Source organism: Pseudorasbora parva, chromosome 18 (assembly GCF_024679245.1).
Source record: "Pseudorasbora parva isolate DD20220531a chromosome 18, ASM2467924v1, whole genome shotgun sequence".
In the NCBI taxonomy this organism is placed as follows: domain Eukaryota; kingdom Metazoa; phylum Chordata; class Actinopteri; order Cypriniformes; family Gobionidae; genus Pseudorasbora; species Pseudorasbora parva.
The window spans coordinates 4,764,240-4,780,525 of NC_090189.1; the positions used below are offsets into that span (position 1 = coordinate 4,764,240).

A 16,286-nucleotide genomic window follows, 5' to 3' on the forward strand; every position below is an offset into this window, starting at 1 on the left:
TTGTAATTTTTTTGTGAATTTAATGTTGATTTTAGACCAGATGGAAGTGAATGAAGAGAAACACCATCATTTCACACATGAAGATGGAAAATTGACATTTAAAAATGAAGACGAACATCTGTTTCAAAAACCTCATCATTACAAAACTCAAGATGGAAATGCAGTCGTTTCAAAGACAGAAGAGAATTTCATTCAACAATCTGGAAATTCTGGAGTTAAAGGATCTTTAACCTGCTCCGAGTGTGGAAAGAGTTTCATACGTAAAGGACACCTAGCTGTGCACATGAAAATTCATACTGGAGAAAAACCGTTCACATGCACTGAGTGTGGAAAGAGCTTTATACGTAAAGGAACCCTGAATGTGCACATGAGGATTCACACGGGAGAGAAACCATTCTCCTGCACTCAGTGTGGGAAGAGTTTCAAGCGCAAAAGCTTTCTCGATGATCATCTGCGCTGTCACTCTGGAGTGAGATCATTCTGCTGTGATCAGTGTGAGAAAACATTTGTTCTGGAATCAAACTTAAGAAGACACATTAAAGTTCATTCTCCTGTGAAGCCTCACTTTTGTTCTTTTTGTGGGAAAAATTTTTCACTGCTGGGTCATTTAAAAGTGCATGAGCGTATTCATACTGGTGTGAGGCCTCATGTGTGCCTTGACTGTGGGAAGAGCTACACAACATCAAGCCGCTTAAAATCACACCAGAGAATTCACACTGGAGAGAAACCGTACAAGTGCTCACACTGTGGAAAGAGCTTCTCTCAGTTAGGGAATCTGAAAGATCACGAGAGAGTTCACACTGGAGAGAAACCGTTCAAGTGCTCACACTGTGGAAAGAGTTTCTCTCAGTCAGGAACATTGAAAGATCATGAGAAAGCTCATACTGGAGAGAAACCATTCAAGTGCTCGTCGTGTGAAAAGAGTTTTACTCGGTCAAAACAATTGAAAGATCACGAGAGAGTTCATACCGGAGAGAAACCGTACAAGTGCTCACACTGTGGAAAGAGTTTCACTCGGTCAAAACAATTGAAAGATCATGGGAGAATTCACACTGGAGAGAAGCCGTACCAGTGCTCTTCATGTGGGAAGAGTTTCAGCCAATCATCTAGTCAACGAACTCATGAGAAAAAGCATTGCCCAAAGTTGTCTAAAGCCCTATTCGCACGGGACTAGTATTATCTGGGGACCTCTGGTGATTTGTAATAATTGCTGTAATTTGAAAAGTAAAAATTCCCCCACAAATTACCTACCATATTTTGCCGAACACCGAGGCCCTGTGACAATAGTGGTCCCGTGCGAATCAACATCTCTGTGATTTGGTCAGGATTAGGCTGATTGTATATAATTTTTGCACAATTTTTTTTTACTGTGAGCATTTCTATCTTTATCTTTCACGAAGAATGGAGTCTGCATTTATAATGCCAACCGTTATGAATTCCCGTGCGGCCGCACGGATTATACTTTCAATTTAGACTGAGTATCAATTTTGGTAGTAAACTGATTGAATGGTGTGTTTAATATTAATATCAATACTATTATTAATGAAAAACAGAACAGTACAATGACAAGCTCGTTTAAGTGGGCGCTTTTACATTTAGCACTGAAAGACTGAATCTTCCGCCGTGTGTCAGCTTCTCACTCGTGATAAATGAAGTCTGACTCCTGCCGCTGGTCTGTGCTCAGTTCATGGAGTCTGTTCGCTAACTGAACGAAATTATGTTTATTTATTACTATAAAATAATCAAAACGATATCGATGCCTGTTTATGATTTCATACAGCTATATCTATAAAAAGTCTTGACATCATATCCGGGAGAAGTCAGTGAATTCGAGTAAAATCACAGGCTTTGCTTATCCTGTGCGAATGCGCCACGCAAAACTCAGATGTGGGGGAGTTATTTCTAAATCACAGAGGTCCCTAGATAATACTAATCCCGTGCGAATAATGCTTTTGTGAGCAAATGTACATATATTATGCTTACAAAAAAAATGCTTTTACTTACTTTTGTTTTATAAAAAATATTCAATCAACTATCAGAAAACTATGGATCATTTAAAAGCTAAAACACTCTAGATTCATTTCGGAGTTCCATAATGGATTATCATTCCACCTAAATTACCATTTTGTATTTAATAATTTATAAGTGATAATATAAATGTTCATGGAGGCTGTAAATGAAAAACACCTTATATTCATGTGTGCAGAATTATTAGGCACATTTTATTTTACAGTTAAAATTAGCCAAAAAGAGATTTAACGCTAAATGGAAAGTAAAAAATTATTAAATGCCTATAAGAAGAATGCAATACTAATGTAATATTAGAAATTGAAGTTAAGGCATGGACATTGGAGAGTGAATTGCTCAGTGTCAGCAGGGTCAGACGAAAACAGGTGTTTTTGAAAGTAGAAACCGTACTTTCATTTTGTTTATTTAATAAAAGTTGTTAAACGTTCGCCGGTTCCCGCCTCCTTCCTTCCCATCTACGAACATTTATTACATTGGTGCTGAAGCCCGGGAGAAAGGAGGGATTCGCTGTCGGAGAGCCCTCGCTGCTGAGGGGGATCGCGGTGCTGAGGAGTTCGGGCAGCGCGGATGAGGAAAGACCGCGAGTGGCTAAATACTGGTTATATTTGGATATAACCAGTATTTAAAGGAATTGTATGTAAGAAATGTATTTCAATTAATCATAAAATGGCCCTGATATGTCACTAGACATTAAGAAATCATGTTAATTTCAAATAATTATATCACTGACAACAGTAGTCCGGCCAAGATATTGTCATTTAAAAGTTGTTGTTGCAGCCCTCAACTGATGTTGATGTTGACATGTTGTGTTTTGACCTGAAGCTCCGCCCTCCACCTATCTACCAAACACAAAGTCAGTAGTGTTTCTACATCCGGGTTGCCAGCTCGGCTCTAGTTACCACAGCTGCAGCTACAAACGTTCCTGCTGATCCTGCAGTCTATCTGGCAGCCTTGAGTCAGGGGGAGGGGTAGGGGGATACACCGCTCTACAGTCATTTGAAAGTGATTGCAGTAACAGTTTTGGCCACAATCTTAGACAATTCCTTTAACAACTTCTGACCTATTCCTAAGTTGCCATTCTTGTCAAAATGTTTTAATCGGTTATCTTCATTTATATCACAAAATAATTTTATAAATAAACTTCTTAAACAGTCTGGTTTTAAAGTCCATCATAGCTCCAAGACTGCACTAATCAAGGTGTTGAACAATCTAGTCCTTGCTTTGGACTCTGGTAAACTGCTATTTAAATGTTACTTGGATCTTAGTTCAGCATTCAGTTGATCAAGCTTCCCTTCTTAATGGTCTAAGGAATGGTTTTGGCATTACGGCACTGGAGTATTTCTCATCATACCTCTGATTGATCAGTGATTGGTGATGATTGGAAACTTGTCCTCCCCTTATTTTGTTTGTATATGCTCCCCTTGGTTTCGATCATGATAAAATATAATATTGCATACTATTGGTACACTAATGATACTCAGATCTATATTCCTCTTAGCTCGGACCACTCTAATTCTGACCTTTTTAAGTGCTTTGAAGATATTAAATGCTAGACTAGCAGAACATTTCTCCAACTAAATGAGCAAAGCTGAGATTGTTGTCTTTGTCTTTGCCTTTGCCTTGTCTTTGCTTAAAACTTAGGTGTGATTTTTGACACATCTGAATTTTGATAAACCGATAAATGATGTGGTGAAGAGCAGCTTCTTTCAACTCAGGCAAATATCTAAACTTAAATATATGCTCTTTGGAGATAGTTACTTGTGTCTTCATCACCTCCAGCCTTGATTATTGCAAACAATCATCAACAAATCACTTGTAAATGGTCCAGAACGCAGCTGCGAGGCTGCTTACTGGTACTTGGAGGAGAGAAAGCATCACTCCAGTTCTAGTGTCTTCATTTATTACCAGTGCAGCATCCATTTTAAGGTTTTATTATTTGTGTATAAAGCGTTAAATGGCCTAGCCCCATCATACTTGTCCGAACTTCTCAGTTATCAGCAATCCTTCCGCACGCTCAGATCTTCTGACAAAATTTTCCTGCAGATACCTCTCTCTCGCTTGAAATCTAAGCGGTTTCAGGCTTTTTTCTGTAGCCGGTCCTATAGATTATGGAATAGCATAGCCTACCTCAGGACATTAGATCTGCCCCTTTCCTTCCTGCTTTTAAATCTTCCCTGAAGACTTATCTGTGTTTCTTGGCTTTTGAAGGAAATGTATCTTTGTGTGCTGTATTGTGTTAGAATGGTTAATGTGTTGTATGTTTTTTTTGTGTGTGTTAATGTAAAGCACTTTAGCATACACTAGGAGTTTTTATATGTGCTTTATAAATAAATTGACCGTGAGAATATAATAATCACCTTTCTGGTATTATTTATTTTCTCATAAAAATTATTGATTTTCTAAAAAAAAAAGAAGGCAAACTCATTGCATTTGTGTTCAGAGAGCCCATACATTTTTAAATTATGGGAATTGAGTGAATGAAGACGAGAAACATCTGTTTCATAAAACATTTATATAAATAAAGATGGAATTTCACAGACCAAAGAGTGCAAAAAAATGTGTTAAGAGTTTTATAAATGGAAAAAAAATCATGTGCATGTGAGATATCACACTGATAAATATCATCTATTGTTTCATTCCGGAGTTTAAATAATATAGCTTCCACCTAACTTACTTCTCGGCTAGAATACTCTACCCGAGCCCATTGTGTCCGAGTCTGGCTGACACATTAACTGTAATTATGATCCAAACCTGATTTAAACCTGACCATTTTTTAATACATAGGTGTTTATAATTGACGCTCTCAACTACAAATCTGAGTTTGAACTACAGAAATCTGGTTAGCATTGTTAGAAATATTTTACTTTATATATTTTGCTGTTGTTCCAATGCCCTATGTTCTCCTATAAATATATAATATTTCTGATTATGGCATAGCTTTCTTAGCCTGGTCTTACCAGACTCTCGTACATTTCATTTGCAGAGAGAGTCTGGCCACTCTACATTGACAAGTGTTGACTTCCATGAAGGTGGATACTCTTTTGAAGTATAAAACTATTGGCTTTACCCTGAGCCTCTCTGGATCTGCCATAACCCATCGCTAACGTTTGGTTGTGACGTATGTTATGGGTCGTTAAACCTTTGTTTCTCACATGAAAATCTGTGCAAATAAAACCTAAAACTCATGCATTTGGTTTGTTATTTATTCACGGTGGAGGGGAGAGTTATGTGATCGGGAATGCGCTGCTCACGTGGTCCGTAACATTAATGTATGCTGTAAATAAAATGTAATGCTTGGTATGATAAGAATAAATGCTGCAGTAAATAGCGGCCCAATTCAAATGTTTTCAAATGTAAATGTTTTTATTTTTTGAGCTGTGATTAAATACAGTCTTGTTCAAAATAATAGCAGTACAATGTGACTAACCAGAATAATCAAAGTTTTTAGTATATTTTTTATTGCTACGTGGCAAACAAGTTACCAGTAGGTTCAGAAGATTGTCAGAAAACAAACAAGACCCAGCATTCATGATATGCACGCTCTTAAGGCTGTGCAATTGGGCAATTAGTTGAAAGGGGTGTGTTCAAAAAAATAACAGCGTCTACCTTTGACTGTACAAACTCAAAACTATTTTGTACAAACATTTTTTTTTTTTCTGGGATTTAGCAATCCTGTGAATCACTAAACTAATATTTAGTTGTATGACCACAGTTTTTTAAAACTGCTTGACATCTGTGTGGCATGGAGTCAACCAACTTGTGGCACCTCTCAGCTGTTATTCCACTCCATGATTCTTTAACAACATTCCACAATTCATTCACATTTCTTGGTTTTGCTTCAGAAACAGCATTTTTGATATCACCCCACAAGTTCTCAATTGGATTAAGGTCTGGAGATTGGGCTGGCCACTCCATAACATTAATTTTGTTGGTTTGGAACCAAGACTTTGCCCGTTTACTAGTGTGTTTTGGGTCATTGTCTTGTTGAAACAACCGTTTCAAGGGTATGTCCTCTTCAGCATAGGGCAACATGACCTCTTCAAGTATTTTAACATATGCAAACTGATCCATGATCCCTGGTATGCGATAAATAGGCCCAACACCATAGTAGGAGAAACATGCCCATATCATGATGCTTGCACCTCCATGCTTCACTGTCTTCACTGTGTACTGTGGCTATTCAGAGTTTGGGGGTTGTCTCACAAACTGCCTGTGGCCCTTGGACCAAAAAAGAAAAAATTTTCTCTCATCAGTCCACAAAATGTTCCTCCATTTCTCTTTAGGCCAGTTGATGTGTTCTTTGGCAAATTGTAACCTCTTCTGCATAGGGATGGGTATCGTTAAGGTTTTAACGGTATTACTACTCTTACCGATACTGCTTATCGGTCCGGTACTTTAACGGTATTCTTATCGGTACTTTTTGAGATTATATATATATATATATATATATATATATATATATATATATATATATATATATATATATATATATATATATATACATACACATACACATACACACACACACACACACACACACACACACACACAATTAACAAAAATACACAGCCTACACATGCAGTGCTTTCATTTCAGGAAGAATTCTACTAATCAAATGTAAAATAACACTGTTCATCATAAATAGCCAAATTAATGCTTATTAAAGCTGAAGTTATTCATGCAAGAGCTGTGAGGGATTTTCTCTTTGCATTTGGTTGTTTAATTCGCAGTAATTCGTCAGCTTGTTTATTTACACTGCTGCCTCTTTAAGACAGATGTGCAGCTCTATAGGCGACTGATAATAGGCAGATGCACTACACTTTCTCCCGACTATATCCATAATAACTACGTCCATTTTAGACACAAACTGTGTTATGTTTATGAGACTCTCCAAGCCGGTCATTTTGACATAGATATTTGAGTACATTTGATCGTTTAGACGCGAGTGTGAAACCGAAAGTGTAATGTGCTCGTCTCGTTGCGGCTGTTTCAGAGCGCGCGCGTCGACTTGGGAACAATCTCTTGCGCACATTTTTGTGCATTTAATCGCTCTTTTTATTATAAAACGCGTCCCACAATTTACCAACAGTAGCTAGACTGTATTTTACAACAATCCCTGATCGTGCTGATTCTGTCATTACGTTTTAGTTTTATGGAGAAATGACAGCGTACGTAGGCTACTGCTGCAAAGGGAATCAAGTTGGGCTAGACATAAATATTATTATTATAATATTTGGAAGACAAAATCTAAAATAAAAGCAGACTATCACAGATCTAAAGTGTAACCAGGCTATGTTTGAATGTTTGGTTCTGTCCTCGGCTGTCGTTTGCGGAGCTCTCTCTCTCTCTCTCTCTCTCTCTCTCTCTCTCTCTCTCTCTCTCTCTCTCTCTCTCTCTCTCTCTCTCTCTCTCTCTCTCTCGTCACGTGTATTTTCAAAAGTACCGACAGCAGAACCGATAACGTCCGAGCTTATCGATACAACGGTCTTTCAAAATTCAGCCCCGGGGCCCGTTTAATACCGGTTTTCGGTACCCATCCCTACTTCTGCACATGCCTTTTTTTTAACAGAGGGACTTTGCGGGGGATTCTTGAAAATAGATTAGCTTCACACAGACGTCTTCTAACTGTCACAGTACTTACAGGTAACTCCAGACTGTCTTTGATCATCCTGGAGGTGATCATTGGCTGAGCCTTTGCCATTCTGGTTATTCTTCTATCCGTTTTGATGGTTGTCTTCCGTTTTCTTCCACGTCTCTCTGGTTTTGCTCTCCATTTTAAGGCATTGGAGATCATTTTAGCTGAACAGCCTATCATTTTTTGCACCTCTTTATAGGTTTTCCCCTCTCTAATCAACTTTTTAATCAAAGTACGCTGTTCTTCTGAACAATGTCTTGAACGACCCATTTTCCTCAGCTTTCAAATGCATGTTCAACAAGTGTTGGCTTCATCCTTAAATAGGGGCCACCTGATTCACACCTGTTTCTTCACAAAATTCATGACCTCAGTGATTGAATGCCACACTGCTATTTTTTTGAACACACTCCTTTCAACTAATTCAACTAATTGCCCAATTGCACAGCCTTAAGAGCGTGCATATCATGAATGCTGGGTCTTGTTTGTTTTCTGAGAATCTACTGAACCTTCTGGGGCCTGTACCATGATGGTAGTTTAACAAACTCAGGGTTACAGGATTAGTTTTGAGTTGACAAAACCAAACCAATCTATTCTGGCTTTGTTGGTCCCATGATGCTGATCATCAGCTCGCTCTGTCAAGTCAGGCTTTGATCCTGAGTTCAGGAGTTTAGCTGTGACATCAGCAGTGAACAGCCAATCACACGCTGTGGATCAGCGAAACTGAGATTCATTTCTCTCTTCTGCAGATTATTACATGATTGAAAAATATTAAGAATTAAAAAAAAAAATTACACAGCAAGAAGAAAAGAGCTGTCTATGAAAGAGGACAACTAAAGAAACAATATTATATGTCAATACAAGTTAGTTTAGTTGATAAAGAAAATTGAACATTTAAGCTCAGTAAACTTCTTTTTTTAAATAGCTTTATTTATTGATTTTAATCATATTTGTATGACTTTATGTAGGCTATTTATATTAATTTTAACAAAGTGCCTATTAATGATTGATTAACTAAAATGATAAATGTGTAATTAAGTAAGGGTATAATAATTACATAAATTATATCTAAATCATTAAAAATTATTATTTTTATAAATAAGCATGGGTAAAAGCCAGACGCTTTAGTCTTTAAAAACATTTGCTATGTAGTGACCTTTAATTTGAAGTAGAAACAGGGGGAGTGACTTTATTGCATCAGAGGTGTGTCAATTTACTCACAGCTGATTGGCCCAATTTCAGATTGAGTTCTCTTATCCAGAACATAACCTGCCCTGGAGCAGGTTAGCCGTGGAGTGTAAGTTACTATGGCGATGAACACAGCTAAAAGCCAAACCACTTTAATGGTACCTAAAACCCAGGATTAGCACAAACTAAGCTTAAACTTATCTGGATAACCTGCTAAACCAGCTTCATGGTACAGGCCCCTGGTAACTTGTTTGCCACGTAGCAATAAAAAAATATACGAAAAACCTTGATTATTCTGGTTAGTCACATTGTACTGCTATTATTTTGAACAATACTGTATATTCAGTAGTGTGCTGTATTTTTACAGTACAATTGTAATTACAGGTTTACAGTACTCTTGTAAATTTACAGTCTTACTGGCTACCCAAAAATTTTACAGTGTAGGTAATTCGGCCAGGGATTTTGAGATGGTGGGAGATGGACGGCAATAAAATCACTGACTAGCCCGTTACTTAAATGATGACAATACCTTCCGACCCCACAAGAAACAATTACCGTCCGAATACGGCTTCAGCCAACTCCTTCACCACTAATGGAGCAACCTGAAAAAAATCAAACTTTTCCCGAACATCACAACATCATTTTTTTGTTTTTGCCACAACATCATGGCCACCAACAAACCATAGCAAAGATTGTTCTTGCTCCGGGTTTAACTTCTAGATACTACAACTCAAACTAGCGCACAACATTGTCATTTTCTCAGCCACTCCCTCTGTTCGCTGATTGGACCGGTTAAAATTTGTTCGGAGAAAACCTAAGAACACACGCAGTCCCAGATGGAGTACTGAATGAAAATTGAGCGGAAGTATGTAGGAGTGCAGAGGCAGGCTATAGCTTTCTCTCCAGCCACCAAATTAGGCTAATAAAGTAATCGATTATAAAAAACACAAATGCTTGATCGAGGGTCAGGTCAATTGGGTCAGCTCAAGTTCGAGCTCGGGCAGAGAATCTTGGAACTCATTTATCCTTCTTTCTACTGACGAGTCTACTGTGTTTTGAAAAAATGCTAAATGAAATCAACACAACATGATACAAAAACGTCTTACAGTGTGATTTCAAATGGGATTGCTAAAATTGTGCAGTCTGTACCAGATTTAAAGTGGGAAAATACAATGTATATCTTTCAAATTGACAGAAACCACTTTCAAATATTATCACGCAATTCTAAATTTAATGAAAATTTTTGATTAAGGCAATGTATGTTACCACAGGGATATTTAACCTGTCCATAATATGAAGTGTTGGGTTGGCTGAGACCACAAGCAGTTCTGTCTTCACATGGTTTAGTTTAATAAAGCAAGAAATGTCTGTTAGGAAGGCTGAGACATGAGCAACTACCATTTGATGATCTGGCTGGAATGAGAGGTAGAGTTGAATGTCATCAGCAGCATAGCAATGATAGGAAAAAACATATTTTGGATCATAATGATGACTTGTAGATGGAGATGAGAAGTGGTCCAAGCACTGAGCCCTGGGGCACCCCAGTAGCTAGATGTTGTGACTTGGACATCTCACCGCTCCACAGGTTTTGTGGAAAACATTGTCAAAAGCAGCAGACAGATCCAGCAAGATAAGTACTGATTGTCTCTAAATCACTATTTGAGCAAACATTTACACCTAATAATTGAGAGTGATTGTAAGTGTGATGATCATCTGCTAAATGAGCAACAGCGACCACAATTCACACCTTCAGTCAGTGAAGCCGCTCCCACAGCCGTTCATGAGAGTTTAAATGCTGGGAATATTCCCATCTTCACACAGGAGGAGAAGAAGCAAGCAGGAGGAATTACTCCAGGAGAAACTACAGACATACTATTGTAAAGATGGAGATTAAGGAAGAACCCTCCAGAATAAAAGATGAAGAAACAGAGGAACAAATAGGTTGGTGTATTCCTTCATTCTCTTTAATGAGGAACATTAAGATGAAAATTGACATATAACAATACATCTAAAACTAGATACCAGTAGACTCAAATGTGTAAACTAGATGTGTGCTAAATGAAGAATTAACTTTGTTTCTCATTTGTCCTTTTTAATTGAATATTTTGATTTTAGACCTGATGGAAGGTAATGAAAACAAACATCATCATTTCACAAATGAAAATGCAAAACTGGCAATTAAAAATGAAGACAAACAGCATCTGTTTCCAAAACCTCATGATTTCAAAAATGAAGATGGAGGTGCAGTTATTTCAAAGACTGAAGAGAATTTCACACAAAAACCAGCTGCAAAACCTGTAGTCAAAGGCTCTTTCACCTGCTCTCAGTGTAGAAAGACTTTCAGATGTAAAGGACATCTTAAGACACACATGAGGATTCACACTGGACAAAAACCGTTCACATGTTCTGAGTGTGGGAAGACTTTCAAGTTCAAGAGCTTCCTCGAAGGTCATCTGCACTGTCACTCTGGAGTGAGATCATTCAGCTGTGATCAGTGTGAGAAAACATTTGTTCTTGAATCAAACTTAAGAAGACACCTTAAAATTCATACTGGTGTGAAGCCTCACTTTTGTTCTTTTTGTGGGAAAAGTTTTTCACGACTGGATTGTTTAAAAGTGCATGAGAGTATTCATGCTAGTGTGAGACCTCATGTGTGCATTGACTGTGGGAAGACCTTTATTACATTAAGCCGCTTAACAATACACCAGAGAATTCACACTGGAGAGAAACCGTACAAGTGCTCACACTGTGGAAAGAGCTTCTCTCAGTCAGGGAACCTGAAAGATCATGAGAGAGTTCATACTGGAGAAAAGCCGTACAAGTGCTCACACTGTGGGGAGAGTTTCTCTCAGTCAGGACACCTGAAAGATCATGAGAGAGTTCATACTGGAGAAAAGCCGTACAAGTGCTCACACTGTGGAAAGAGTTTCACTCGGTCAGTGCAATTGAAAATTCACAAGAGAGTTCACACTGGAGAGAAGCCGTACAAGTGCTCTTCATGTGGGGTGAGTTTCACCCATTCATCTAGTCTACGGGCTCATGAGAAAAAGCGTTGCCCAAAGTGAGCGAAGTACATTCACAGTCATGATTAACAAATATGCTTACAAAAATTTGACATTCAGAGTTATTTAACCTGAGAGGGTAATTTGCTGAAAATGATTAGTGAAGTTTGAATCTGGTGAAAGTTTGCTTAAACATTGCCCCTTTCACAACCACTGTAACATGATTTATAATGATATGATTAAACTTCAAACTTTTCATTGAAAAGAAATGAAACGCATTCATTTTTTCAGGTTAACTGTGGTGAGATTCATCAGCTTTTGGGTGGAGCTGTCTGCAAGCACATTGCATTCAACTGCACAAAATGTATTAGTGCATTATCAAATTCCTAAAAACTTGCTCCATTTTAACATGATTAAAAATACATATTGAGTGAATTATTGAATACACTTGTTGATTCACTTTGAGTTGACAGTTTGAACAATGTTCAGTACTCAGGTGTTTCCATTCAGTTATTTTCAAGATCTGTGGCTAGCAATAATGTTTTTTTTTATGTTTTATAATGCTTTTTACATTAAATAAAGCACATAATCAGCACCTGAGATTTTCATTGTCATACTTTGTATGTTGTTCCAGCAGCTATGATGCAGAAATAGAAATGGTTGCGGCTGCCGGTTCAAACAAACAACTGATTAACATCAAAAAGATACATTTTCTTTCGTGTCGCATTGAGTGTGGTTGGGACAGGGTGTGGGCTTAGGGCTGTTTCTTTTAGTATGGTGGATTTTTGCCCACATTTGGGAATGTCTTGGTACATACAACTAGTATGATACAACTGTCATTGGGCTTATATCAAACAATTGAGAATGAGGAGATGTCGTCTCGACACAGCGCCCGCCCCCTTCCACCATTTTGGGAGGATGGTCCACCAGGTATTGGATTCGGACAGAGACTGGAGAAGAGATATTCTGATTACAATGTACATAATTTTCCAAACTTAATGGAACATGACGTTTTAATCCACCCCAGACGATCTGAGAAAGCAGCTGCTGGTGAACATACGCCATTATTTCACCACAGGGTGTCAGTCATCGTCTTACTAGTGCCGCGATGCTGGAGTGTGTTGACATCTGATGAACACTATCCTTTATTTATTTGTATTAAACATTTTGAAAACTATTCTGTCATTTTTCATTGTCAATTTTGTTCTATGTAATTTACATGTTAATGCCAAAATGATTAATATTCAAAGTAACTTAGGCCTATAGCTAGTTGACTGTCATTTTCCTCTAACGTTATGTACGTACTGAGCATTTAGTCTAAGGCTGGAGTAAAAGCACCAGCGCACACAAGCGTTCCTTTTTATTAGTTAAATTAATTTAGAAATGTAAACTTGTCATCAGGTATAAATATGGTCAGTATGAGAAAAACACTGTAAGAGGACGAGCACTAGACTGTTGCAGGATAGTGGGGAGATTCAGATTTATTATTCAGAATGCACAAAAAATATATAGAAACATTTCAGGAACGTGCAAGGTAACGTTAGTAAGTTAAAGCATCTAACGTTAGGTCTCTGTTCCATTCTGCTGCAGGCAGCTCGTATGGACTGAAGTTTTTTGATATTATCCAGCTCCTCTAAATACCTCTGCCTGGCGCTGGTAGCAATTTCTCCCTGTAGTTAACCTCCATTTCTTTTTATTTTCCATTTTAAAATTTCCCCGTTTAAACGACGTGATTCCGTGAGCCGTCTTTCCTGCTCCGATCTCTGTATCGCGCTTACAGTGTTGCCCCTGGCAACCGATAGAGTCGGATCCCAAAATGGTGGACGGGCAAACACCAAGGGGGTAATCTAGCGCTCGGAAAGCGTTCCACCCATAGGGGCTGCCATTGCTAACCAAGCCATCACCTGCTGTTAGCATCCCATTGACTCCCATTCATTTTTGAGTCACTTTGACAGTGAATAACTTTACATCTGAGACGTTTAAAGACTCCATTTGTCCATTGTTTATTTCTAAAGAAACACGACAATGTATAAAAGGCTCCATTACCTTGTATCTTACACTATCGCCTCGCAGAAGCTGTTTTTGTAAAAATAGGCTAACGATTGCATCATAACCAACGCGACTCTGTCGCACAGTTGAGAAATTACCGTATAGACCTGAGGAGACGCTCAGAAGCAATCTTTTACTGTCTATGAGACAGTCGGAGGGACGTGGAGACAAAGTCTGATAAAGTCAAAGGAGAAGAATGGGGAGAAGCCCATAGTGAGCCAAAAGCAACGGGAGAAAATATTTAAACAACCTGATTCAGATTTCACTTTCCACAACTACTAGAAGACCTACAGCTGTCAGACAGGAGGCTCACGTCACATCTACGTCGTCAAGCTCAGTCTGAGCCGGCGCAGTACGCTCAGCCATCAGGAAGTGAGTGCCCCTAGGTTGACTTCATTATTTCACCGTTGACGTTCAAATCCTGTCCCCCTGTGAAATCGTGTCCGCAAGGACCCCAAGAGCGATTCTATTGGCTGAAAGAAATTTTAATAGGTTATCTGTTCAGAGCCTGATTACAATTCTTACACAATCGCGTTTTGATTTTTGCTGTTTAAATTGTGTTAAAATAGTCTTTAATGTCTTACAAAGCATATGTTTCATGTATTAGTAGTATATAACTGAAGCTATAAGTGCTTATATAAGTATATAATTCAGAACATGTTTTTGCTCCCATTATAGCAATCAATTAAATATTTTAAATAAATGTTTTGCGTGTGTACTTATTATGGCAATTAATTCATAGTTTATTAGTTTATTATTTAGTTATTTTCAAACAATTAATTGTCCAGAACCAAGTATAACAACTTTTGATCAGGCATTTAAAACCGCTACCAGCGGACACGATTTCACAGGGGGACAGGATTTGTCATGACCATGATGTCTATGGTCATGACAACGTCAATGGGGTCGCTCGGTCCATTTCTTTTACTGTCTATGGCAAACACTGCCCGATTTGTCACGTGACAGCAAGCTACCATGACGTATGTCCTCATTCTCCATAAGGAAGATGGGATTTTTTTTTTTTTTTAATGAACAGAAATCATACACAAATTTTCGTAGTAGAAAATACAGATCAGGTGCTTAAAATAAATAAAATACATCCATAAAAATTAAAAGAAAATATTAAATTAATTAAAATAAAATAAATGGGGCTAGGTTTTTTTTTGTAGATCATATTCTTCTATAATGGAATAAAGATTGATTGCATTTTTCTTTTTCATAATTTTTAGGGCTTTTGTTAGCCTGACAAGCCAGACCCACATCAAGATGTTTGGTCTGGAAACTCACCATAGACAGCTCAATCTGAGGGGCGGATAAACGGTTGTCTTTCAAACTCCCTCTGCACGCGATAGGATAGCGGTACAACCAACCAGAGCAACGAAGGTGAAACAGAGCTCGCTGACAGATTAAACATTCGCCGTATCCGGTCGGCTAAACTCCGAACACATCTTCCCTTTTTAAGAATGACTTCAGTGCCGTTCTTTGTTCTTTTCTCAGAGAAAAGCTTAACTCCAAGTCTTCCGGAGGCGCGGGCAGAGCTGATTCGAAAGGCCGCCGCCGTTCGCCAGTTTCTGTGTTTACTAGAAGCACGCAAACGCAACTCGGCCGTCGTCATTATGGCCCCGCCCGCCGACTCTATAGCCTACACGATGTGATTGGGCCGTCCAGATTCTGAGGAATACAGCTCAGATAGGAATTGAGAGTTGCTAGACCACACTTGCGGGCAAATTAAATTTGCTGCCGCTAGGGTGCGTCTAGATGTCTAGGCTAGGCTTTTGTATACAAGTTGAACTCATTGTGAAATGAGTAAAACCTTGGTTTCACCTTTAAGAACTTGCATTTGTGTATATAACATTTTCCCAGCATGATGATGCTATTGACTAGGAAGTTGTCTTTGTTATTGAGGTTCAGAACCTGACACTTCGTACGTCGCTAACTCAGTTGGCTGGATTTGACAGCTGCCGATTTGGCTTGATCTCGGATTGTTTGGTTCTTCGTAACTCATCCTGGACTTGCTGTCATAGCAACGGGTCCGTTATCTTATTTCATGTAAAAAGGATTAGATCGCATCTTGAGGTGATAATTAAAATCTGTCCCAGCCACTGCCACTTTATTACAAGAGTTCATTACTGAACCAGGGGCAATAATAATTTAAAATAATAATAAATATAAAAGTTTATTTGAAAATAATTTTTTAATGTTGTGTAAAATTTGCGTATAATACTATAGACACAGTCAATTGATTGAGAAATGTATTTGTGAATTGAGATGGAATGATTACTTTATAGTTGTATTGGAGGTTTACACACATTGTGCAGTTAATCTCCGTCGTGCATTAATGTGACTGATGACGGATAATATGGGAGTGGCTTGATGTAGCGCAAGAG

The 16,286-nt window shown here is 38.3% G+C and overlaps 1 protein-coding gene across 1 annotated transcript in view; it reads left to right on the forward strand.

Moving 5' to 3' along the window:
• LOC137047054 (zinc finger protein 420-like) overlaps window positions 1–12,915 on the forward strand; it is a 54,095-nt gene extending 41,180 nt beyond the window's left edge. The window contains exons 7-10 of the mRNA XM_067424593.1: window positions 36–1,173; window positions 9,071–9,090; window positions 10,634–10,789; window positions 10,964–12,915. Coding sequence (XP_067280694.1) covers window positions 36–1,173; window positions 9,071–9,090; window positions 10,634–10,789; window positions 10,964–11,913 — 2,264 coding nt within the window. The 3' untranslated portion in view covers window positions 11,914–12,915. The remainder of the gene's footprint in view (window positions 1–35; window positions 1,174–9,070; window positions 9,091–10,633; window positions 10,790–10,963) is intronic.
• The last annotated feature ends 3,371 nt before the right edge of the window (window positions 12,916–16,286 follow it).